This window comes from Mastigoproctus giganteus, chromosome 2 (assembly GCF_048544385.1).
Source record: "Mastigoproctus giganteus isolate SK-2022 chromosome 2, ASM4854438v1, whole genome shotgun sequence".
NCBI lineage: Eukaryota > Metazoa > Arthropoda > Arachnida > Uropygi > Thelyphonidae > Mastigoproctus > Mastigoproctus giganteus.
In genome coordinates, this window is record NC_143576.1 from 163,810,068 (window position 1) to 163,836,739 (window position 26,672).

General features: G+C 38.7%; 1 protein-coding gene across 2 annotated transcripts in view; it reads right to left on the minus strand.

Annotated features, from left to right (window-relative positions):
- The window catches only part of LOC150089720 (eukaryotic translation initiation factor 4E-1A-like), a 145,419-nt gene that overhangs the window by 53,776 nt on the left and 64,971 nt on the right, over positions 1 to 26,672 (minus strand). For both annotated transcript variants that reach the window (XM_090368761.1, XM_090368760.1), the window contains exon 4: positions 26,039 to 26,152. In XM_090368761.1, coding sequence (XP_090224887.1) covers positions 26,039 to 26,152 — 114 coding nt within the window. The remainder of the gene's footprint in view (positions 1 to 26,038; positions 26,153 to 26,672) is intronic.

Consider the following 26,672-nt stretch of genomic DNA (forward strand, 5'->3'; position numbering starts at 1 on the left):
CTGGTATGTTCTCAAATATGTAGCATGCTCCCTAGGAAGTTGATACAGGCATTTCCCATAACATTAGGTTTTTTTAGGCATTGCATTGGACATATATGGCTGATACCCCCTGTTTCAGTCGGAGCTGCATCGGCTGTGTAGCACTGACGACTGATAGGAATTTACATTATTTTTGAAAAGCATGGCCCTGGTGATACATCTGATGATATTCGCATGGCACGATGAGAAAAAATAAGGAAGTAACTGCTGATCATTTAAAAATTCTTTATTATACAAATTTTGCAATTACAAAATTATGTAGATTTGTGGTGTTGCCCAAAACACTAAAACACGTGAAAGGCTGATAATTACAGTCTGGGCAATAAGATGACGACTCTGCCCCGAAGCTCGGGTACTTTGAATTTTCTGTTCAGCATATCTGTTTGTTTCTGTTACAATAAGATTCATGATCTCTTCATCAAAAAATAATGAAAATGCCTCAAATGAGTAATATTTCTTGATACATCTATTTGCAGTCCCAATTTGCCTGTAAAATCAAATCTTTTTTGGCATCCTTTGTATTCAGTCCATTCAATAACTTCAATTGTTTCAGTTGCTTCAATCTCAGTTTCTTCAGTCTTTTCAATTTGTTCATCACTGTTTACTTCTGCCACCCAGTCCTGAAGTATTTCTTCAATATTTTCCGGTATCTCAGTATATCCTCCTCCTTCATTTGATGAAATATCCCCGTCAGGATCTTTTACTGAATCATCTGAGTAAAAATCTTGTTTTTCACCTTCAGAAGTACTAAGATTTTTCCAATTTCTCCAATTTCTGGAAGCAATTTCTCCCAGTTCTTCTTTTAGCCACTGCACCTGTACAAAGTTGAAGAAACACACAACACAATATAATGGATAATACAGTGCACTACCACCTTTTTTAAATGGTGACAAACTTATTTTGCCAAGTTTGTGACAAGTTTATTGCACAGCACGCGTGCAATAAACTAATCACAAATGACCTTCATATGTAAAGTGAAGTGTGTGTTTAGGGTCGAACGGCACCAGGGGTTTCCCCCATCGCCGCGTAGTTTACATTGTGGTGTGATACAGTTCACTGTAAAGGCCAGAGATTTAAAAGTATATGGATCTTGAGGTGTGTGATATCGTGTACCATTGTTCTTCTGGCCATTTAGCCGCCAGACCCCTGTTGAGGTTGTTGTTGTTATTTAGCTTAACGACACAAGGGCTACTGAGGCCAAATTGTGTCTGCTCATAGTTTATTTAGTTGAAATATAACACTGTTGATGTTAAATTAAATACTCCTATATAGGGCAATACGTTTTAAAAATATTACAAGTTCATTTCCCAGGATATGAGTTAAATCATGTGAGAGGTTCAACCTAGAGACTGACTGAAAAGTGCTTGACCGTATGGTTGGATATAGGGGACAATCAAAGAGGAAATGCCTAACAGTAAGTTGACTGTCACAGGATGAACACTGGGGTGGATCTTCTCCCAGTAGCAGGAACAGATGAGTATGATGAGTGTGTCCAATTCTGAGTCTTGCCAGTACTACTTCCTCTCGTCTGTTTTGTCGAAAGCCTGAGAGCCACAGCTTTGGTTCTTGCTTTATCTGGTAAAGTTTATTGTTGGTGTTACTTTTCCAGATCTGTGACCAATTGTCGTAACTTGCTTTGCAAATAACAGGCTTATAATCAGTGTAAGGAACCTGAGGATGTTCTGGGCCAGCTGGTTGAGGATTTTTAGCTGCAAGATCCGCACTTTCATTTCCCGGAATACCAGAATGGCCAGGGATCCAGCAAAAACTGATTGATTGATTAGACACACTGCAGGAAAATAGCTGAGAATGAATGTGTTTCAAGGTAGGATGAGAAGATGATAAATTCTTCCTTATGGCAGAAACAGCACTGAGCGAGTCAGTATAAATTATGACAGGCGAGATGGAAAGTTCAATAATTTTACTGAGTGCTAATTTGATGGCATATAATTCGGCTGTGAAGACGCTGCAGACTAATGGTAGTGAAGCAGTAACCGTTAGAGAAGGAAAAACTGCAGCTGCACCAACCGCAGTAGCTGTTTTGGATCCGTCAGTATAGACTTTACAGGCATGGGAGTTCAGAGTAGTGTGGGCTAAGTGCAACTGCCTGATATTAAAGGAAGGTACAGTATTCTTTCCCCACTCCAAAAAAATGTGTATCATGGGAGGAAGAAACGTATGTCCAAGGTGGAACAGGTGCAGTTGTGTTCTGAAGAATATCGCTTAAATTGATATTCCAACTCTGAGAGTTTCCTTAGTGAAGCAGGTCTGTTTTCATTTGGCTTGCTGTCATATATCAAATCCTACCGAGTATTATAAAGATACTCCCAACTGGGGTGAGATGGAAGACTCTGAATCTTAGCAGCATAGTGGAGCAGTAATGATTTCCTACAAAGATGTAATGGAGGATCGTGTGCTTCGATATAGAGACTCTGGATTGGAGAAGTCTTAAAAGCGCCCAATGCAGTCCTGAGAGCACTGTGCTGGACAATATTTAGACGTTGTAAAGTAGTGCTCCTGGCAGAGTCATACACCGGACAACAATAATCTAGCCGTGACCGGATTAAAGTTCTATAAAGGTGCAATAGTGTATACCGATCAGCGCCCCATGACATAGCCGAGACTGATCGCAGTATATTCAGATGCTTTAGACATGTATTTCTTAAATGAGAGATGTGAGCTTGAAAATTCAGCTTGCTATCTAATATCACTCCAAGGAATTTAACGGTACTTACAAGCGGGATTGGAATATTGTTTATTTGTAATTCCGGATCGGGATGGAGAGCTCGTTTCTTGCAAAAGTGGGTGAGAGTGCATTTCTTTTCTGATAGTCTGTAGCCATTCCGTGAAGTCCACGATTGTATTTTGGTAATGGCAAGTTGGAGCTGCCGTTCGATGGTGTTCATACTTTGAGAGCGACAAGAAATTGTAAGGTCATCTGCATACATGTAAGTTTCAACATGTTTTTGGGATGTCTCGTGTTACGCTGCTAACTCGGATTGAAAATAGTGTTGGACTAAGTATCGATCCCTGCGGGACTCCTCTTCTTCCTGAATGTGGGATGCAGAGAGTACATTTTTATATCGGACCTGAAAAGAACGCAACTGCAGAAAATTTTGAATTAGTTTCGGCAAATGGCCCCTAAACCCCAAGTGGTAAAGGTCCATAATAATCCCATGACGCCATGTAGTGTCAAATGCCTTTTCAAGATCTAGGTTGACCATGACTAGATGTTGTTTCATGACAAAGGCATTGCGGATATGAGATTCGGCTTTGATAAGCACGTCCAGCGTTGATCTATTCTTCCGAAAGCCATACTGATGATCTGGAAGGAGATTTTGTGACTCCAGGATGTAAGTAAGCCTAGTGTGAACCATTCTTTCTAAAATTTTACCCAGGCAGCTCGTAAGAGATATTGGCCTATAGTTTTCAACACAGGAATGATCTTTTCCTGGTTTTGGTAAAGCAATAATGAAAGAATGACGCCAGGAAGAAGGATAGGCATTTTCGGAGAATATCCGATTATAAAAGATTAACATGGTACTCAAATCTTCTCGAATTAAATGCTTCAGCATAACATAATGAACTCCATCTCGACCTGCAGCACTGTTTGAAGATCTGTTTAACGATTCTTGAAGTTCTATGAATGTAAAGGGTTGGTTGTACGGGAAAGAACGGTGCGTGAAAAAGTTGATTTTATATCGTTCTGCACTAGCTTTGATGTTCTGAAATGTTGACCCATAGGAGGCAGAAGCAGAGATTGTAGCAAATGATTCAGCAAGTGCATTAGCAACTTCTTCAGCTGCAGATAGGTATTTCCCTTTCCAATGAAGTATTGGAGAGGGCATACGAGCGAATTTCCCATTTAGTGCCAGTATTTTTTTCCAAATGAGGCGTGTGTCGGTGTCTTTTGTGATTGTTGAGGCAAAAGCGATCCAAGAGTCTCGTTTCGCTTTCCGTCTAATCTGCCTTGCTTTTGCTTTAAACCTTTTATAAGCAATGAGGTTATTAGTGGTGGGATTCTTACGGAAATTATTCCAAGCTCAGTTTTTTTCCTGTTTGGTAGTGAAGCAATCTGCATTCCACCAGTGATTTCGGTGATTGTGATATGTCTTGGATTTTGGAATGTAGGTATTTGCTGCAGTCAGAATCTGATTGGTGATGTAAGTATTTACATCATCAATAGGTTCTTTTTTAACGTAAAGTCTGTCTAGAAGTATTTGAGCAGAATAGCCATCCCAGTTCGCCTTTTTAAACTTCCAGGAGGATCGTTTATCAGGATTTGGTGTTACTCCTGTTTGTAAGGAGCAAATGATCGGAAAGTGATCACTGCTAAAAGGATCAGTTAATACAGACCATGTCATGATTGGAAAGATGGAAGGTGAGCAAACTGACAAGTCAATTTGAGAAGTAGATCCTGTAGGTAGGTGGATGTAGGTAGGAGATCCAGAGTTTAATAAATTTAGGTCATTATTATATATAAATTCCTCGATCAACTTGCCTCTTCTGTCCATTGTAGCTGATCCCCACAATGGATGGTATCCATTAAAGTCAACGAAAAGACAAATTGGAGTTGGAAGCTGTGCGATGAGGCTGTCAAGTTCTGATTGGGCCAGTGATAGAGATGGCGGAATATAAATCGAAACAATGGTAACTGAAATACCAACTGCAATCTGAGCTGCCACAGCTTCTAGGCTGGTTCTTAATTGGATCGGTCTGGATGGTATGTTAGTATTTACAAGAATGGCTACTCCTCCACGGGCAGGAGACTCTGGGCTTCTGTCTCGTCTGTATATCATAAAATTTGAGAATTTCGGCGAAACTTGGGGTGACAAGAATGTTTCCTGTAGGCATATACCTATTGGGTTAAACTGAGAGATTAAATCCCTTATGTCATCAGAATGGCTGCTTAGTCCTCTACAATTCCACTGTATGATGTTAGGCATTATTTTGGTTTGGCTGAAGATGATTCATCTGACTGTTTTTTATGTGCAGGGCATTTTTTCGGTCTTTTTTTGGGAATAATGGACGTCCAGTATCCATAGTGTCATTGGCATGGAGTTCTAGGATAGGGTCTTCATCATTTTGGTGTATATCCACTTCCATAGTGTTGGTTGGTGGATCAGTTTCCTTAGAGTCTTTATTGGGTTTCAATCTTTCTGCATCATTTGAGACTGTCACAGTATCAGTTGGGATACTAATTGGGGTGTTGGTGGCATGGCTGGTTTTAGTTTTAGAATTTTCTTTTCCAGTGGTTGATAAGGTTGTTTTAACCCAATTAGCTAGCGAGACGTTGGGCGGTATTGAGACATCTGTTTGAATTGCAGTTGTATGAAAACTGCGGGTTCAAGAGGCATATGATGGACTTGGCATGGTCAACATTATTTGTCTGCGTGCCTCAGGATATGTGACTTTATGTTCTACTTTGTATTTTTGGATTGTCCTACCTGTTTTCCACATCTCACATGATTTATAAAAGGCGGGGTGATTGCCTTTGCAGTTGGGGCAAATGGGAATTGCGGCTGGACAATCTGCCTGTGTATGATCTTTTGGTCCACAAATAGGACAGATGGCGCCACCTCTGCATGCCTGCTGTGAATGGCCATATTTTTGGCATTTGAAACAGCGAAGAGGATTTGGGATGTATGGACGAATTCGACAATTTAAATATCCAGCTTTTACTGAGGATGGCAAATCAGGAGTACTAAAAGTTAAAATGATGGAACGAGTTGGAATGAGATTTCCATCTTTTTTTGTCATAATTCTTTTAGCAGCGATTACCTTTTGATGGCTAAGTTCTTGGAATAATTCCTCCTCAGACACTGTAATTAAGTCCCATTCTGTGATGACTCCTTTAGATGAATTTAAGGTATTGTGAGGAGTGACAGACACTGGTAATCCACCAAATGTAGTTGTTTTTAATAGCCACTCAGAATGTTTGGATGTGGCTGTTTCAACCAGGAGATCTCCTGATTGTAGTCGCTTCACCATTTTTGGTGATCCTGCAATAGATTCTAGATGTCTTTGAATCATAAATGGTGATAACTTGCCCACGGGCTGCGTGGACAGAGAGTGTATCACAAGAAAATTAGGGATGTCTGGACGCTGTGCTTCAGTTCGAAGCCTTTTTGGTTGATTAATATTATCATGACAGGATTCTTGTCTTGAGATTGAAGGCTCTAAGGGTGGAAAATTGTTTGAATCCATGATAGCTCCTTTTCGCCCTGGGGGTTTATCTTTACCACCCAGGTTTCTGGCCCCGCCACGGGGAGGCAGGAGCAGTGCCACGAGGTGACCAAGCGGCTGGGTTAGTAAGTTAGTACTAATAGAAAAAAACAGAAAGGTGTTTTCCCTCTCTGGGCTTCTGCCTACTTCTTGTAGTGCGAGAGAGCTACTATGCTATAGAAATCAAGAAAACGGTTTTTAAAACTAAAATAGAAACTGTTCGCTCAAATGCTCTCTGTAGAAAAACGCTTTGGAAAACGCACTAGAATCGCTTGGCCATGGAACGCTTGGCACCCGGGGCCCCCCTGCTGAGGCCCGACGTTGCCCACACTTCGCCTTGTGGAGGCAGACCAGGTATCCAGCAGTTGTAGTTTACTCTGGCAAGTCCTGCCAACTAGTTTCCTGAGATTTCAGTGGCTAGGACCTAAAAAAAAAAAAAAAAAAAAAAAAACATTTGCGTGGGTTGATCGCTAGATTGAAAGACCGAAATGTGAGCGAACTTATTTTGGAATTATTAAAGTTTGACCTGTGGGGTATACGCTGGCGAGCAGATAGAGAGGGAAGAGGAGACTGAAGACTGGGGGAGAAAGACAGAAGAAATGGGGTCAATAGAGAAGACGACCCCCATTAAAAATCAGGTGAAAATCAGGGTTGGCAAGTAGGACCTTCATATGTGTGACCAGAGGCAGACTGTCAAAAATTTTTACCGCGAAAACTTGTAATGGCCTCATACTAGTGTTTATGGCCAGAACTACACTGGCCTCCGACCCACCGGGGTTTCCCTGGTAAGTCTTATGGCTGTCCACCTCTGTGTGGTGACCTAAAACAGTCACACGTATGTGGCTGACATGGCTTCTCAAGAAATAAAGTAACTTAGTGAGTCACATCAGCCGCATATAAAAACAACCTCTTTTATTGAGATTTTAAGCTAAAAAATGACATAACACTGACATTACAATATTTATTTTAGAATTACTAATTAAATTATTTACTAAATAATTTTTGGCCCTGGGGAAATTTTTTCTTAAACTAGCTTCGCAGTCAATGTGTTTCAAGGATCTGAAAATAATGATAATAAACAAGGATACTGAAAATAATGATGTGGTTTCTAGTACATGGTTGGGATTAGATTCCCATCCCTGTATACAGACGTTCGTTTGTAGCTGTCACTCCTTTAGCTCAGAACAGATCTCCTCTTCACACACTTCAAGAAGATCCCATTTCAGGGATCATGACTTGGGATGAGTTCAGTGTCTTGTGGCATGTTATTGTAATTGGCAATCATCCAACAGAGCTGGCTTGGAGTTGTTCTGAGTGCTTTTTTGTTTCAATGAGGATATTCCCAGAACACTAACATTTTACAGATTTAGAGATACCTGCCAACTCTTCCAAACCCTTCTAAATAAAGAAAGATGACATTTTCCCAATGCAAAAATGTCATCTCACCAGTTGAATGAATTATCATGTAGTGGGATGTTGGACCTGATAAGGTTTCAGTTCTGGGCTCCTTTGTTGAAGTGATGGCATCTGTTTCCATTATTTACTCTAAGGACTGTGTTGAGGTTCCAGAATAGAAGTGTAAGTTATCAGGATTCATAGAGGTTGTTATTTTTTTCAGTACTTGGGCTTCCCACCTATAATGGAGTGCAATGTGTGTGTGGTGTGTGTGGGGGGGGGGGGCAACAACTACCTGGCAAGCAACAAATGCGGTGGGGAGTGGAATGCTAGGGATAACCAGAACACCGTAACTCCATCACCACTAGTCTGAATCTGGTCTCTTGGACTATGATGGTAAGGGCATGGCATTGACATGGTTGACTTTTGCAGGGCATCCACCAACTGATCAATCCTGGCAAGCCATCCCAGGATTTCCCATCTGGTCAAAGCAGGGGGCCAAAGTGGTGTGTTGAAGCAGGGCCCTTCAACCATCAGAATCGCCCCCCCTTCTGATTTTCGATAAATTTCAGTGCACAGCAAATATACTAGACTCCTGTGCTGTTAGCATGGAATCTAGGTGTGAGCACTAGGTTCCCTCACCATGTTATTGGTGTGTCCACAGTAAGGGAACCCTTTTGTATACTATTAAAAAGAATGCAATGTTTTAAAAAGATTTTATTAAATTACACTAAACATATACAGGGTATTAAACATGATAAATGTTTAATATATCATTAGTAGAGGCATACAATGCAAGAAAGCAAGCTTATACAGCATCAGCCAAAAAAAAAAAAAAAACACCTCTTTCCATTTCACCCATTCATTCATTTCAAATGCTTGTCTAGTTCTGCCTTGAATTTATTTACGCTATCAACTTCCACAACGACAGACGGAAGTTTGTTCCAGCAATCAACTACCCGCTGGCTAAAAGCAAATTTCCGCACATCTATTCGACAACTGTCATTTCTCAATTTCAATTTATACCCTTTCAGGTTTGTAATCTGAGCAAGAATCCTATCAGTACTGAGTCAAGTGATAATAATGATAATAGTACTGAGTCAATCCATTCCAGGCCTTATACACCTCAATCAGATTGCCTCACAGGTGCCTACTCGCCAGACGCTGTAATTTGCAGAAGTTAAGCCTTTCTTCATTAGAGCACCCCTTTGTTCCTCTCACCAGTCCTTTTTGCCCTTCTCTGTTCTCGTTCTAGCAACTCTACATCCTTCCTGAAATGAGGCTTCCAGACCTGTACGCAGTACTCAAGGTGTGGCCTGACCATTGCCTTATACAAGGGAATAATCAACTCCTTATTATCTCTGCACACACAATTCCTGTATATCATTGACAAAACCCATGACCTACTCTGGCAACCTGTCTACAATGCTCAGAAAACTTCATTGTTATTGTTATTTGGGTTTTTTTTAGGAGCATTAGCAACTAAGGCCATATTGCTCCGGGGATATGCGGTGGTCATGCATCCTTTGTATTTGGTGGTCACAGGCTCGAACTCCAGTCTAATCAAGAAGCATGTGCTACGCACTGTTGCTCCTGCCCACCTGGCAACGGAGGCGGCCAGAAAACTTCATATCTAAATGCACAATTACCCCCAGATCTCTTTCATTCTCCACTACCCCGAGTGTAACATCACCCAGTTGGTATGTTACAGTTGTGCCCCTGTATCCGCTGATTCAGTTACCCATAGTTAACCATGGGAAAAAACTTAACGTACTATTCGCATGTCCAATACGATGCTTCTCTTTATTTTTTATAATGTTGATTTTAAATCGAATTGCTTCCTTTATTTTTTAAAATGCCGTGTATGGTTTGGTCATCAACATTTATTATAATGGTTCTTTAGAGATTTAACGGATGCAACGTTTTCAAACTTTTGAATAATTTCAAGTTTTTGTTTAATTTGAAATCACAACTCTTGCATTTGCCCATCATATTTGCAATTTCTAAACAAAAAAAAAATAATAGTTACTATAAAAAAAAAATTTTGACATCCCTGACAAAAAACGAAACAAAATTTGTCCTTTTGCAGTGCAACAGAACACAACAATTGACGCGACACACTAAATCAAACCAAACATTTGGTCTCTTTTCTTTTTCTTTTTGAGCAGTAGGTGTGAAGACAGTGGGGGTTGCAAGATAATAGGTACATTAATCTCCCAACGAAGACTTATAATGCCGGTTCTTTTTGCTTATTTACGACTTGCAAAATATCTGTTTACACTTATTATAGTTATTAATTGAATTTTATGATTTCTGGTTGATTTTTTTTTTTTAAATTTAGAGTCTTGAAGTGTCCCAGTTAATCCAATCCCAGTAAATTGAGAGTCTGCTGTACTTTATTATTCCTGTATTTAATGTTGGTAATGACTTACTGTGTGTTTTGGGGGACTCCACTAATAACATTAGGCCACAAAAAGAGCAATGTCAATTGATTACTACTCTGTCTTCTCACACTCAACCATCCTTTCATCCATTGTAGCAACAGTATCAAAAGCTTTACTAAAATCCAAGTATATGATATCAAAATAATTTTTTGCATCCAGTTCCTTTGTGACCATATCATAGTATCCAATCAAACTGGTCAGACAAGACTTCCAGTTAACAAACCCATGCTGGGTCTGAATTATTACTGCAGTCTAGATGATTCTGTAATGCTTCTTTAACCAGTGACTCCATTACTTTTCCTGGAACAGAAGTCAAACTAACAGGTCTGTCATTACTTGTGTCACCCTTTGATCCTCCTTTGTGAATTGGGGTCACATTTGCAAACCTCCACTCAGTGAGTACTTCCCCTGAGTCCAAGGATGCTCTCATAATTATGGCTAAGGGTTTGCTTACTTCCTTTCTGCCTCTTTTAATATAACTGGATAGATCCCATCCGCCCTTACTGTCTTTCTTATATTTCACTTCAACGTCATCTCCTCCACTTTGCTTTCAGGTATTACAAAATATTTTAACTCCCTGTTAGAGTATGATAAACATCTGGCCATCTGCTCCTTGAATAACTCCTTTTGTGTGAATGTAGATGCAAAATACTCATTTAGTTTGGCAGCTATCTTAGAATGATCATCTACAGTCAAACCACTGATATCAAGTGGAACAATATGATTCATCCACTTCCTTTTATAGTTTATATAAGTAGAGAAATCTTTTCTGTTTTTCTTTGCATCCTTTGTGATTACAGACTAGCTTATATCTACAATAGGCTACTGTGTCACCTGATAATTTATATGCATCGCATGCATTTTTCTTCTTTGCCACAAGTCTCATTAGTTCATCTGACATCAATTTAGGCCTAAACCTAGAACAATATTTCTTAGTTGGAACAAAAAGCTTAGTAGCTTCCACTGAATGCTTCCCATTTAGAATTTGCTGTTGGTAACATCATCAGTTAGTCTAACTGTATAGAATTTTAAAAAATCTGAGACCTTTACAAAAACTCTTCCCTTTATCCCGATAGTAGTTACATCTTTAAGTTAATTCCACCTCAGTACACTGTGATCACTGCCACCTAGTGGTTCCTTTATCTGTAAATTCTTAATGTATCACTGCTGATAATCAGATCAAGAGTGTTACTCCCTTTGGTTGCCTCTCTAACATGCTGCTGTAGAAAACAATCATCCAATAAATTCGCAAAAGTCTTACTGGTGTGCAAATGGCCAACCCACAAGTTCCAGTCAATATCTGGTAAGTTAAATCATCCATTATAAGACACTCCGATTTACTGGCCCACTACTTCTCTGTATAACTGTTCGTTGTACTCATCAGAGTCATTAGGCCTATAACAAACCCCTACCCTCATTTTTGCTTTCCCAGTGCACTAAATTGACTCAACATTGCACTGTCCATCTGTCAACTAGATGCACTCCTTAGATTTTATGTGTTTCTTAACTAAAAGCATAACCCTGGTGATTGTTCCGGGTAAAATAATGGAGTCACTGGTTAAAGATGCATTGCAGGATCATCTAGACAAGACTACAGCAATAATTCAGACACAGCATGGGTTTGTTAAGGGAAAGTCTTGTCTGACAAATTTGATAGGATATTATGATGTGGTTACAAAGGAACTGGATGCAAAAATAATTTTGATATCATATATTTTGATTTCAGGAAAGCTTTTGACACTGTTGCGCATGGAACACTATTGTACAAATTGGAGCAGAATGGTATTAAGGGTAAGTTGCTACAATAGATAAAAGGATGGTTGAGTGGGAGAAGACAGGGGTGGTAATTAACGGATGCAGCTCTTCGTGGACCAATGTTATTAGTGGAATCCCACAGGGTTCGGTTTTGAGTCCACTGTTGTTTTGTATATTTATCAATGATATTGATGAAGGTATATCAGGCTTAGTGTCGAAGTCTGCAGATGATACAAAGGTTGGCAGGGTTGTTAATGACAGTAATGGCAGTGTGCTACTGCAACAGGATCTAGATAATTTGGGCAGATGGGCTAAGAAGTGGCAACTGAAGTTTAACCTTGACAAATGCAAAGTATTGCATATGGGTAGAAGTAACCTCAGAGAAACGTACCAACTGTGTGGTATTACACTTGAGGTGGTAGAAAATGAAAAAGACCTGGGAGTAATTGTGCAGTCAGATATGAAGTTTTCTGAGCAATGCAGACAGGCTGCCAGGGCAGGTCATGGGGTTTTGCCAATGATATATAGGAATTTTGCTAGTAGGGAGAAGGAGGTGATTGTCCCTCTATATAAGGCAATGGTCAGGCTGCACCTTGAGTACTGTGTACAGGTCTGGAGGCCTCATTTTAGGAAGGATGTAGATTTGCTTGAACGTGTACAGAGAAGGGCAACAAGATTGGTGAGGGGAATGAAGGGATCCTCTTACCAAGAGAGGCTTAAGTTCTGCAAATTGCAGTGGCTGGAGACTAGACACCTGTGTGGTGATCTGATTGAGGTTTATAAGGCCTTGAATGGGTTGAGCACGCTGAATTCTGATGGGATCCTTCCACTTGTTCAGATTACGAACCTAAGGGGGCATAAATTCAAATTAAGAAAAGACAGATGTAGAATAGATGTGTGGAAATTTGCCTTTAGCCAGCGGGTGGTTCATTACTGGAACAAACTTCCATCTGTCGTTGTGGAAGTTGATAGGTTAAATAAATTTAAGGAGGAACTGGACAGGCATTTGTAGGGAATGGTGTGATTTTTTTTTTTTTTTTTTTTTTTGTGCACTAGGTAGTAGTAGTAGTGGCATGTGATGCAAGAAAGCAAGTGTATGAAAGCTCATACACTTGCTTTCTTGCATCACATGCCACTACTACTACCACCACCTTCCTATCCTTTCTGTACCCATTGTTGTTGCTCTGGAGGTTTAATGGCACATCAGCTGCTAAGGCTATAATGTGCCTATTCACTTATTATATTAAGACATGAGTTTTCTCTAAATCAAAAGAAAATCAGAAATAATTGAAAAGCCCAGTTTGCCTGAGAAAGTCAAAAAATTCAGAAATATTTGCCTTATCACCAATCAGGTTTTCAAGAGTAATTGGTTTATGTAGATTAACCAGTGAGATCAAGGATGAAGTTCTCGCTTGTTTATAATAGGGGCAGCCAATAAGAATATGTTTTACAGTCAAATTGTTAGAACAATGTGTACATTGTGGTGGATCATCTCCTCTCAGTAAATGAAGGTGGGTCAGATGTGTATGTCCTATTCTTGCCCTTGAGAGGACTACTTCTTCTCGTCTCGATGTACGGACACTGGAGCGCCAAATTTTCGGGTCTTGTTTAAACTGAAAGAGTTTATTATTAGTCTGGGAGTGCCACAGGGCTGTCCATTGTGATAGGCAAGCAGCATGAATGGTTAGTGCATAATCTGATGCTGGAACAGGGATGTTGGTTACATCTAAGGTAGTTGGATTTTTTGCAGCTTTATCGGCCAGTTCATTTCCTAAAATACCGGAATGTGCTGGAATCCAGCAAAAAGTGACCTGTTGATTGGGTTCTTTAATTTGCAGTAATAAGCTTCTGATTTCATCTAGAACAGGGTGAACTTTATCTGAGGAATTACATAACGACATGATTGAGCTGAGGGAATCAGTGTAAATGACAGATTTTAAGGAAGAGTTAAAATGAAGATTTTCTAAAGCTAGTTTTATTGCGTATAATTCAGCAGAAAATATACTAAATTCTGACGGAAGGGAAGCTGATACAATTGTATTTGGAAACACTGCAGCTGCTCCAACATTTGAATTAGATTTAGAGCCATCTGTATAAATTGGAGAGAAATCAGAATATCTTTCAATGTGAACTGCGTGAATTTGGTTGATATTTGCTGCTTGCAAGGAATTCTTTCTCCATTGACAGAGGTAAGTGTCACAGATTGGAAGAGGAGGAGGAGTCCATGGAGGTTGAGTATAAGTTGCTACCTGCTTTACGGAATGGATGGAAATATTCCAAACTTGCACAAGTTCAAGAAGGCGAAGACCAGCTGGTTTTACTATGCTAGGTTTGTTTCTGTATAGGGTTTCTAACGGTGGGTTAAAAAGGTATGACCGAATGGGATGAGAAGCACAGCTTTGTATCTTGACAGCATATTTGAGTAACAGTGTTTTCCTGCGTAAAGTTAGTGGGGGCTCATGAGCATCAATGTAGAGACTATGTGCTGGCGACGTTCTGAATGCACCAGTTGCAATTCTCAAAGCACTGTGCTGAATGGGATCAAGCCAGCGTAATGCACTCTTTCTGGCAGAATCATAGATTGGAGCACCGTAATCGAGACGAGATCTGATTAATGCCCTGTATAACCGAAGAAGTGTGGTACGATCTGCACCCCATGTTTGGGCAGATAAAGCTCTGAGTATGTTTAACTTTTTTAGACATGAAGTCCGTACATTTTTAATATGATCTAGGAAATTTAACTTATTGTCAAGGGTTAATCCTAGAAATCGGATGTTGCTGGTGACCGGGACAAAGATGTTAGAAATTTGAAGTTCAGGATCTGGATGAAGTTTGCGTTGTCTACAGAAATGGATGGCAACTGTTTTCTGTTGTGAGAGCCGATAGCCGTTGAGGCTCGCCCATTGTTGAATTTTATTAAGTGATATCTGAAGCTGTCTTTCAATAGACCTCATGTTTTGAGAATGACAAGAGATGGAAAGGTCATCTGCATAAAGGTAAGTCTCAACTGTATTTGGAAGCTGCTTAGTAATACAATCTATTCTCAGGGCAAAAAGTGTGGCACTCAGTACTGATCCCTGTGGAACACCTTCTTCCTGGATGAAAGTTGGGGAAAGGGCATGTTGATATCGAACTTGAAATGTTCTTGTATGTAGAAAGTTCTGAATGAATATAGGAAGATTGCCTCGTAGTCCGAGAAGGTAAAGATCACTAAGTATACCATACCGCCAGGTGGTATCAAAAGCCTTCTCTATGTCTATTGAAACCATTACTAGATGTTCATGTTTGACAAAAGCATTACGGATGGCAAATTCGGCCTTGACCATAAGATCTAAGCATGATCTGTTTTGGCGAAAGCCATATTGACAATGGCTCATTAGATGTTCCGACTCAATGATCCAGACGAGTCTTCTGTGGATAATTTTCTCAAGAATTTTACTGAGGCAGCTTGAGAGAGATATGGGTCTATAGCTATTTGGGTTTGATGGATCTTTTCCAGGCTTCAGGAATGCCAAAATTGTAGAGTGATGCCAAGATGCTGGATAAACATTTTCTAAAAATATGCGATTGTAAAAGACCAGGAGGCAGCGCAGAGCTTTGTCATCAAGATGTTGTAGCATGACATAATAAATTCCATCTGGTCCAGCAGCACCATTGCGAGCTGTTCTAATGACATGTAAAAGTTCAGAATATTGCAGAGGTTTGTTATATGGGAGAGGACGGGTAGTTTGAAAATGAATAGCATGCTTTTCTTTAGTGATTTTAATTCTTTGGAAAGAGATAGTATAGGCTGACGTTGCTGAGATTTCTGCAAAAGTATTGGCTAAAGCATTAGCTATATCTACAGGATTAGAGAGATCTTTTCCATTCCAGGAGAGGATTGGAGAAGGTATGGTAGGAAACTTACCAGACAGCTGTCTAATTTTTTTCCATATTATTTTGGGATCGGTATTTCTGTGAAAAGTGGATGCAAAACGGGTCCAGGATTCTTTCTTTGCCTGTTTTTGTATGAAGCGTGCTTTTGCCCTTAATTTCTTATAATTAATGAGATTGACTGTGCTCGGACATTTCCGAAACAAATTCCAGGCTTTATTTTTTGCTCTCTTTGCTGTGGTGCATTTGTCATTCCACCAGTAATTATAATGCTTTCGGCCCGGCGGATTTGATATTGGTATTGTGTCTTTAGCCACATTTAGAAGATGCGACGTGATGTAATCTGTCACATCATCAATGTGCTGGAGGCGGATTTTTTCCTCATCGAGGTCAATTGATGATTGAAATTTTGCCCAGTCTGCTCGGACAAATTTCCACTTTCTGCAGGGTTGAATTGAAGGAGTCTTTGCTTTTAGAAAGTTGCATACTATTGGGAAGTGGTCACTGCCCATGGGATCGTTTATTACATACCACTCTATGGCTGGGACTAGTACTGGTGAACAAATTGAGAGATCTATTGCTGAGGTGTGTCCTGTTGGAAGCTGTACGTGTGTCGGTGCACCTGTATTGAGTATAGTGAGATTTAGTGCATCCAAAAAACTTTCAATTAGTCGGCCTCGTCTATCCAATTTAGGAGAGCCCCATAATGGGTGGTGCCCGTTAAAGTCCCCTAATATACAGAGAGGTGGAGGTACCTGTATAAAGAGGTCTTCAAGATCTTTTAAAGAGTTAGTACAGTTTGGCGGTAGGTATATTGAGACTAGTGTTATTGCACTATGGAGAATTATACGAACAGCAACAGCTTCTATATTAGTTTGGAGTGGGATATGTTTAGTTGGGATCTTTGAATTTACTAAGATTGCCACACCACCATGGGCAGCGCTAGCGGTATTTCGATCTCTTCGATAAATGCAATAGTTCTTTATCGAAGGAGAAATTTGTGTGGTTAGGTAAGTTTCCTGTAAACAAAAGGCAACCGGAGAATATTGATTAATTAGGTATTGAATATCGTCTGTGTTTGAACGAAAGCCTCTGCAATTCCATTGTAAGATGCTGTGGTTCATTTTGGTTTAGATGAGGACGATTCATCTGACTGTTTTTTGTTTGAGGAGGATTTTTTTCGGTCTCTTTTCGGGAAGGTAGGGCGACCGGTATCCATAGTATCGTTTGCGTGAAGTTCTAGTATTGGTTCTTCATGATCTGGGTTTACATCTACTTCCATACTACCAGTGGATGATTCAGGTTTATTGTTGTGTTTAGTAGTTTTCAGTTTTTCTTTGTCATGCGGGACTGTCCGAGTCTCAACTGGGATACTGATTGGAGTGTTGGTCGATTCAGTGGTTTTAATTTGATGTGTGTCTTTGACAGGGCTTGATAATGTGTTTTTAACCCATTTAGATAGAGATGTGCAGGGAGGTATGGATACATCTGTTTGAGCTGCTGTTGAATTAAAGCTTCGAGTGTGAGCTGCATATGAACGACTGGGCATGGTCGACATAACCTGTCTGCGTGCCTCAGGGTACGTGACTTTGTGCTCTATTTTATATTTTTGGATTTTCTTCCCCGTTTTCCACATTTCACAAGATTTGGAAAAGGCTGGGTGACTTTCTTTGCAGTTTGGACAAATGGGACTTGAGGCTGAACAGTCTGTTTGTGTATGCTCCTTGGAACCACAAATTGGACAAATGGCATCACCTCTACATGCTTGTTGCGAATGTCCATATTTTTGGCATTTAAAGCAACGTAGAGGATTAGGTATGTAAGGCCGTATTCGGCAGTTTAAATAGCCAGCTTTTACTGAGGATGGTAAATCTGGGGTGCTGAATGTTAAAATTATGGATCGGGTTGGAACAAGATTTCCATCTTTTTTGGTTTTTATACGTTTTGCACTAATTACTTTTTGATTGCCCAGTTCCTGTACTAGTTCCTCTTCAGATACTGTAATCAGGTCCCACTCTGTGATGACACCTTTTGACGAGTTTAACGTATTGTGGGGAGTTACAGATACGGGTAGCCCAGCAAAGGTTGTTGTTTTAAGCAGCCATTCTGAATGTTTTGAGGAAGCTGTTTCGATTAGTAGGTCTCCGGACTGCAGACGTTTAACCATTTTCGGCGTACCAGCAATGGATTCCAAAAATCTTTGGATGACAAATGGTGACAATTTGCCAACAGGCTGGTTGGAGAGCGAATGTATTACAAGGAAGTTTGGCATCTCATTGCTCTGCACTTCACTTCGGAGCCTTTTTGGTTGGTTTAGGTCATCATCATTTGGTATGTCTGGCCTTGAATTTGAAGGCTCTAGTGGTGGATAGTCATTTATATCCATCGTTACTCCTTTTCGCCCTGGAGGATAACTTTTCCCCCAGGTTACCGGCCCCGCCACGGGGAGGCAGGAGCAGTGCCGCTCGGAGGACAAGCGGTTGAAGTGTTAGTTAATTAGTAAAAATATAAATTGAGGAAAATGTAAAGAAAGGTGTATTTCCTTCCTGTGTTCTACTTGTTACTTTTCAAGTATAGAACTGTTTTTTAAAGTAAAACTGTTTATAGAAATGTGAACGTAAAATATAATTTCAATCACTTATCAAGAGCACTTTATAAATCGCAAGAATATAGCTTGGCCTCGAAATACGCTTGGCACCCGGGGCCTGTACCCATTGTACTCCCCAAATTCCAATTCTGCATTCCTAATATCTGCCATAGAGTAAAAAAATAAGTGGAGGTCCTAAAGTCTCGAAACATTATTAAACAGTTGGACAGACAACTTGAGTAGTCGAGCCCGCTAAATTTCGTAAAATCGGACAAATGCTAATAATTTATTGTAATTTTTCCTTGTAGAGGATCTGCGATCTCATTATGGATTTAAAATAAACTTTGTGGATTTTTTGAAAAGGGTAGTATAGGCTATTTTTGGAAATTTTAAAGGAATATTAAATTTTAAGAATATTATATATTTTATTTTAAGGCAGAAGAATACTCTTATCTGGGGTTTTCTTCAATTACATCTCTGAGAGGTGTAATTCAGGAAGTGTCAAAATTGCAATTATATGGAAGGAGGAGGAAGGAAAAGCCAGCTTTTGTCCTAAATGCTTGCATGGGGAGTAATTGTAGGCATAAAGGGAGATGTCCTGAAGCCTGATGGGGGCTTTTTGGTAATACCATTTTCAAAGGAGGGTGAATACGTGTTGAGGCCATCTTTTATAGCTCGGGCACATTCCATTGCCGTATTTCAAAAGCATAGTGGGGGGGGGGGTTGAGTAGTCGGAAAAGGGTGAAGTAGGGTGGGGAAAAGGAAGAATTTCCCACCTCATCGTATTACACTTATAGTTTGGGAATTTGGAAATTGTAGATTTTGAAAAAAAAAAAAAAAAAAAAAAGGTAGGAAAGGGAAAGAAAGGGGTTTCACTCAGAAATCTGGGTGTGTGACTACCCATTCCCATTAGTAGAGGTCCTGGATTTGGGGATGGGGTGTTATGTTCTGTAGTTAAAATTTAACTTGTAGGATATTTGTTTTAGGTCCCATTCTTCAGAGATTATTATTAGTCTATGTATGTTTATTGATCTGTTTGTTGATCTCATTGCTAGTGTCTCACTGGTTTCTAATTTAAATTTTGTGTCTTGTTTGTCAATTATTATCACGTTTTCGAAGGAGGGGTAGTGTCTAAGTGGTGAGCTACCAATTCGGAACTATTATTTTTTTCTGTTTGGTCTGTTTTTTCTTTGTTATTTTGGCTACTTTTAAACTGCTTTTATGTTTTTGGAGTCTTGTAGGTAGCGATGTTCTCGTGCTGCCTATATATATGCAATTGCAATGCGGTGGGCAGGGGATTGCATAAACCATGTTTGTTTGCTGTTTGAAATGCATTATTTTTTTGTTGACAGCTGAGCTTTTTACCTATGTCCATAGTTTCTTGGAGCTGCCAAAGGCTAGATTTACTCCAGAATCTTTGAAGATTTTTTTAATGGTTGTTGGTACGTTTCAATGTACAGCAGCTCTATCCATTGTTTTTTTTTGGGGGTTCTCGTTTTGGTTTTTCTTTACTGCTTTTTTCGGCTGTATTTAAGGTGCTGTTTATGAGCCATTTTTTGGTACCGTAGTTGGAAAATCTATTCTTAAGTGTTTTGATCTCCTGTTTGCATTCATCCTCTGTAGATGAATACCTGAAAGCATTGTTGAACTGGGCTATTAGGATTGATTTTTTGTGAGAGAGGGGGGCCGTAGCTGTAAATAATAGGTTTGTGGTATATTTTGGTGGCATTTCTTGTTAATGTTAAATTTATGAAGTTGATCCTGTTGTTTTCTTCATTTTCAATTGTGAATTGTATCCGATCATCTACATTATTCAACTCATGGAAGATGGTATTTATGGTGTGTGGTTTGCCTATAATATATGGTTTTCCTTCGTCTTCCTTCCATATAATTACAATTTCAACACCTGAATTACACCTCTCCCGGATGCAGCCGTCCCTGAAGAAAACCCCAGGTAAGAGTATTCTTCTGCCTTAAAATAAAATATATAATATTCTTTAAACATTTCCAAAAATAGCCTATACTACCCTTGTCAAAAAATCCACAAAGTTTATTTTAAATCCATAATGAGATCGCAGAGTCTCTACATGGAAAAATTACAATAAATTATTAGCATTTGTCCGATTTTATGAAATTTAGCAGGTCTCGACTACTCAAGTTGTCTGTCCAACCTCTTAATATCTGTGTGACACCATGCCTCTGATATCCAAACAATATCTGCCTTTGATGTCTAGACCAGCACTTCAAATTCATCAAATTTATTTACTATACTACTAGCATTGGTTGACAGTACTATCATGAATGATACAATCATACCTCTCATATCCAGCAACATCAGGACCTGATCCTTAGTTTTTGGATTTTGGGTGGTCAAATTGTCATCATTAAAAAAAAAAAAAGAAAAAAAGCCTTGTAAAAATATTCATTTCTGTACTGAAACTTATTTTACACAGTACTATTCAAACGTAGCCTTCTTTTCTGAGAGAAAGTTATATAGAAATCATGGTAAACATATAGTGTGCATATTGTACAGAACAGGAAAACTTATATTAATTTACCTTTAATAGGCAAAAAGGTTCACATAATTATTTTCTTGAAGTCTCAGTGTTAAGTATATTTCATAATACTATCTTTTCCATAACAGATAATGGCCCTATGTATGGGGTTTTGAAAGCCCACAGTCCTCTAGGCTACTTAAATTTTTTTAGGCGGCCTATGAGCAAGTACAAATGCATGAAATTATGTGTCCTGATGCTGTTTATGAACAATCTAAGTTCTAAAATATTCCACATGTGTTGGATTGTGTCCAATCCAAATTTCATCTTTATATCATTAACAGTTTTCTACTTAGAATCAGCTGAAGTGACACACTCTAATTATAACTACTCTGTATATAAAGTTTTATATATAGGCAGTAATTACAACAATTGCAAACCAAGTTGGAAATACATTTTCTGAATGAAAAAAAACTTTATAGAGGGGGATACCAAAAATTGAATTTGTTCATACAAAATCTGTGTTGCCTGAGACCAACTAACTTGGCCATGATCTAAATAAAAGCCCATAGCAGTTCCTCATATCTCAAGAGTGTCCAAACCAAGGCTTTTTCCACACAGTGTGGCAGGGCAGCTATTGTAACCACCATATTATTTGAGAGGTAAATAATGAAGCAAACAAGAATAAGTTTACAAGAAACATTACCAAGGCTTCAGTTCTGTAAACTGTAGCACCTGGAAATTAAACATCTGTGGGGAGACACGATTGAAGGCTTAAATGGATTAAATAAATTAAATGCTGAGGGAATCTTTACTCTTTCTCAGAAAATACACATAAGGGATATAAATTAAAAATGGATGGCTACAGAATAAGCATGCAAAAATATGCTTTAAACCAGAGAGTAAATGACTATTAAAGAGAGAACTAGACAAATTTTTGGAGGGTAATGGATGGGTGAACTGGTTTTTTTCCCCATCTCACTTTGTGAAAGTGGGTAGTTTGAGATAAATTTAAGGAAGGATTACACAAATTATGAAGGGAAACACTTCCTTGCATAATTTACCACTATTAATACTAAATTTTTTTAAGTTTTAACAGCAGAGGCATTGTTTTTAGTTTGTTACATGAGGCAGCTGGATGTTTCTAAGCAACAAAAAGCCAACTCCTTAATGGCATGGCATTAAGGGTAAGTTGCTACAATGGATAAAGGGATGGTTGGGTGGTAATCAATAGACACTGCTATTCATGGACAAAATGTTATTATTGTAGTTCCCCAGGGTTCGGTGCTGGGCCCATTGTTGTTTTCTGTATTCATCGATGATATTGATGAAGGTATATCAGGATTAATGTCCAAGTTTGCAGATGATACAAAAGTTTGCAGGGTTATTAACAACAGTAAAGACAATATGCTACTCCAACTGAATCTAGACAAGTTGGGCAAATGGGCTGAGAAATGGCAACTGAAGTTTAACATTGACAAATGCAAAGTACTGCATATGGGTAGCAATAACCCAAGAGAAACGTACCAACTGTGTGGTACTACTCTCAGGGAAGTGGAAAGTGAAAAAGACCTGGGGGTAATTGTGCAGTCAAATATGAACTTTGCTGAGCAGTGCAGATGGATGGAGTCTTGTAAACACGGAAATAATGCTTAAAATGGCAGATTCGCTCTTGTTTTTGAAAAAAGTAGTTTATATTTATAAAAGGCATTTTTTATTTATACGGCAGTAAGATGTAGCTACAAACATACCTGTATTAAACACAGAGGACCTTTTCGCCTTTTGCTTGTATTCAAGCTTAGGGAGCATTCCCTTTTCACCATCCAACAATAATTGGCTAACATGGTGGCACTCCATTTGCTTTTGTATCTTTGTTCCATTGCTGTGATGTCTTGATGGAAGCACTCACCATGTTTGTCGCTGACAACCACAGTTTTGCAGGAAGAAATCCAGGTGCGAGTGGAAGAAATGCATCTTCAATGACATGTTGCACCCCAGTTTTTTGTTAGAAGTAATGAGATTTTCCACAAGCTACCTGTAGTTGTTGGCTTTAACATTTCCTAGACAACCAATCAAAACATTTCGAAAAGCTTTCCATGCTTTTCATATCAATTAAGGACACATTCAACCTGCTCATCTCTGAAAAGTTGCCTTATTTGTGGACCAATGAAAACACATGCCTTAATATTCTCTGTACTAAGTATTGGGAATTTCTCTTGAAAGTATGTGAATGCAGGACTATTCACTTCCAAAGCCATCACAAAATTTTCATGAGCCCCAGTGTGATGCGGAGTGGTGGAAGCAAAACTTTATTTGGATCTACCAGAGGTTCAAATGCTATATTCTTCATTCCAGGTGTTAAGGATTTTCATTGAGGCCAAGTCCTCTTCACGTAGTGCACATCCTTGGTATGACTGTTCATATTTGTAGCAACCTATTTGTAGTCCTAATAAAATGACAATTGCCTTTAAATCACCATACATCTGCACAGTCATACTTCTGATAGTATACACGTAAGAGGATGTTCTCCATGTTTGCGTAAGTTTCTTTTTTAGTGGAGGCATATGCAAGAAGTATTGAAGGCAGCATATTTCCATTGTGTAATAACACAGCTTTAAGGCTAACTTTAGAAGCGTCTATAAATAGTCGCCATTATTCGCAAACATGCCTCATGTTCATTGCTGTCATTAGACCATCAACATCCTTAGAAACAGTGAGTTCACCTTCTGTTTGATAGAATTCATCATAGAATTTATTTCGAATACGAAATGTTGTCTCACAGAATGATCTAGAAGATTCTGCTGTTGTAGTCTCAAGGCCAAAAGCTCTGCCTTATGGAGTTCAGCAGTTTGAGATTCCTGATGAGGTCATTAAGTTCACCTTCTGTGATCTTATGTGGTTCAGAAGGATAAAGGTTTGGACAAAATGGTGGATCCCATGAAGTAGACTGCTGCTGCTGTACCACTTCATGTATATTGTAGGTGTTTCCTTTTACCTTATTAGTTCTTATTGCATTGACTTGCCAATTGTAATCCTGGTTGGCTCGTCAATTGTAAGGGTATTGTTTTATACTTTGCCTCGCCAATTGTAGGCATAAATTCTTTGGTTTTTATTATTAACTATTTACCCTTGGCTACTAAGCTAAACCCTACTTTAATTTTATTTATGGAAATTATCAAGTTATCCTTGGGCCTCTGACTGCTTCTACAAGATTTCAGGTTTAATTGCATTTTTAGCTAGGAATTGAGTGAGGCAATTGATAAACACACTTAAAAAGTTTAACATGTTTAATTATAGAAATTGACTTAAAGGTTTACAAAACTGATCAACGAAACTCTCCATATTTACAAACATTCCTCGGTGGGATAAACCAAAACAATAAGTTCATTCAGCATATCTTGTTACTAAATTGAAACAATATTTCCTTTACAATATCCAATTTGTTTATCCAGTTATTCCTCAGGCTAGTTCAAAATATCATAGTTAGGATTTCAGAATGCCTTTCTTCCCCTTTTTCGATTATTCTCTTGACTAGAAATAATAATACGAAACAGTACTTACAATTATTTTCAATTCTCCGACTTTTTGGACCAGTTCCTTTATCTTCTAGCACTTTCTTTAACGGTTTCCACATCAGATTAAACTCTCCTCTTTCAAACTCACTTTGAAGCGGCACATACTTATTAACTGCCCACTTATTTTAACTTTATTAACACTTGAAGCTACTAGTTGCATAACCGTAACTAATTACAATTCCCAAACACGACTTTCCTCGATTACTAACTTACTCACTGCTTCCAAACTTGTTAACTCTGAACGACTCATGCCCTTAACCGGCAAATCCTCTCGTCTGTAATCCGACAATATTCTCGTTGTTTCCCTCATGGAACTCCTTCCCTTACGGAACAACTCCTCCCTCTACGACTCCTACCACTATAACTCCTCCCTCTATAACTAACTTAACGCTACTAAACCAGTCCTTATATATCCCATTTTTTCCCATGATTCCCTGAATTTTTGACCTTACCTCCCCTAGGTAAGTTGAAAGTTCCCCCGCAAAAAAAAAAAAAATTTTTTTTTCCCCCAAAAAAATTAAGCTTAAGCTTACAATATCAAATTTCATCAGTGTACAGAAAAATGGTCAGGTAGTTCAGGAATAGGTAGTACCTCACCGTGAGGCACAGGACGAATTGCAGATTGTATATTTGGGTACGTCACTGTCCACTTTTTCTTCATTGTCATACCTTTTTTAATAGGATCAAATGCAAGTAACAGTCTGTGACGTGATTTGTTGGCTCCCTCCATATCACGGGCACTGCAAAATGCATAAAAATTCCCTTTCAATTCACCTAAATGTTGAGTTTTGATGAACAGGTAGTGCAGCATATGTGTGGAGCCCGCCCAGTTCTTGTCCTGGTTGCCCAAAGTATAAGAAGTAGGCTTTTTTTATAGCTCGAGTTAAGGGACACTTTCTTTAAACTAATTTGGCTTCTCCACATAAGTAACAGAAGTCATCCGGACTATTCACACAATTATGGGGCATATTAATCTTACACGACACAAATACTGCACAAAAAGTCATCTCACAGAGAGAACAATTAACTGAGAACAAATCACCTGTACCTAGCTGTATTCAAGGATTACTGCAAAAGAGTTGAAGACGCATTTGAGGAGACAACTTATCACATGATGCAGAGTGAGGTGACAGTTGTCGATCAAGTGATAAGAGATGGTGGTACCAAAACTGCTGTGTTGCCATGCGTTTTGCACAGAGCCATAGTTGATAATATAGAATAACTTGCTAATGTAGGACCCCAACTGTAATTCGAAAACTAGAATTATCGACAAATCGTAATGTGATTTTCGTGTTCAGCAGCATGAAATTGGTCAAAATTGGGTATTTTCATTTTTGTAACATTTTACATGTTGACCAGTGTTATTTCCTCTTCATGACATGGTGGAGCACAAGGTGATAGTATCAATCTTATGTTCCTGTGACATTTTCTTTAAATCTATGATTTAAAGGAAATGTCACAGGAACATACATCATTATAACCGAATGAACACTGAACTCCATGCCAATGATGTGGATGGAGAAATGGGAACATGGGATTGTGTAGCATGTTATGAATTGGCAATCTGAGTAATAAAAACAAAGACCATCTTATCCAGGAATGATATAACGCACTGTTAAAAAAGTTTTTAAAAAGTATGTATATACTTACAGTTTCTAGCCAATAATTATCAAGATCTGTCCCTCTCTGAGGCCTAGAGATATTTATTAGCCATCTTCCACCCCTTTTGTTCTGTTCATCTTCCCACATGGGCTTAATATTGTGCTAAAATGCAAATTATTTTTAGAAAGAATTATTGTGTTAAAAAATAATAAATGTTTGATTAGTTCAAAAATTAAAGGCATGACATAAAAACAACCTGATAAGAGTTTGAATTACAATTTAATGACAACTGAGTATCACACAGATGACATAACAAAATTTATGTTCATTTGATATTTGACAGCTGATCATGAGATATTAAATTTCATCATGTGGTATTAAATTACATAGAAATTGCAATACATATGGTCACTATTTGGATTAGCTGCAATAAAATTATAAATATATATAATCTTACAATCTGCAATTGTCATGGCAGGTAGTCAACTAATAAAACATTAAGTGAAGAACAAACTCTTCAACAGAATAATAAACACAGTTTATTAAAGTCAAAGAGGCAGCCAAGAATGAAGAAAAGTTAAATGGAATAAAAAAAGCAGCACGATTAAATAAAATAAAAACATTTCTCAGCAATTTACTTCCTCTATTGCTGAAGTTAAGTAAAGAGAGATAGCTGTCCTCA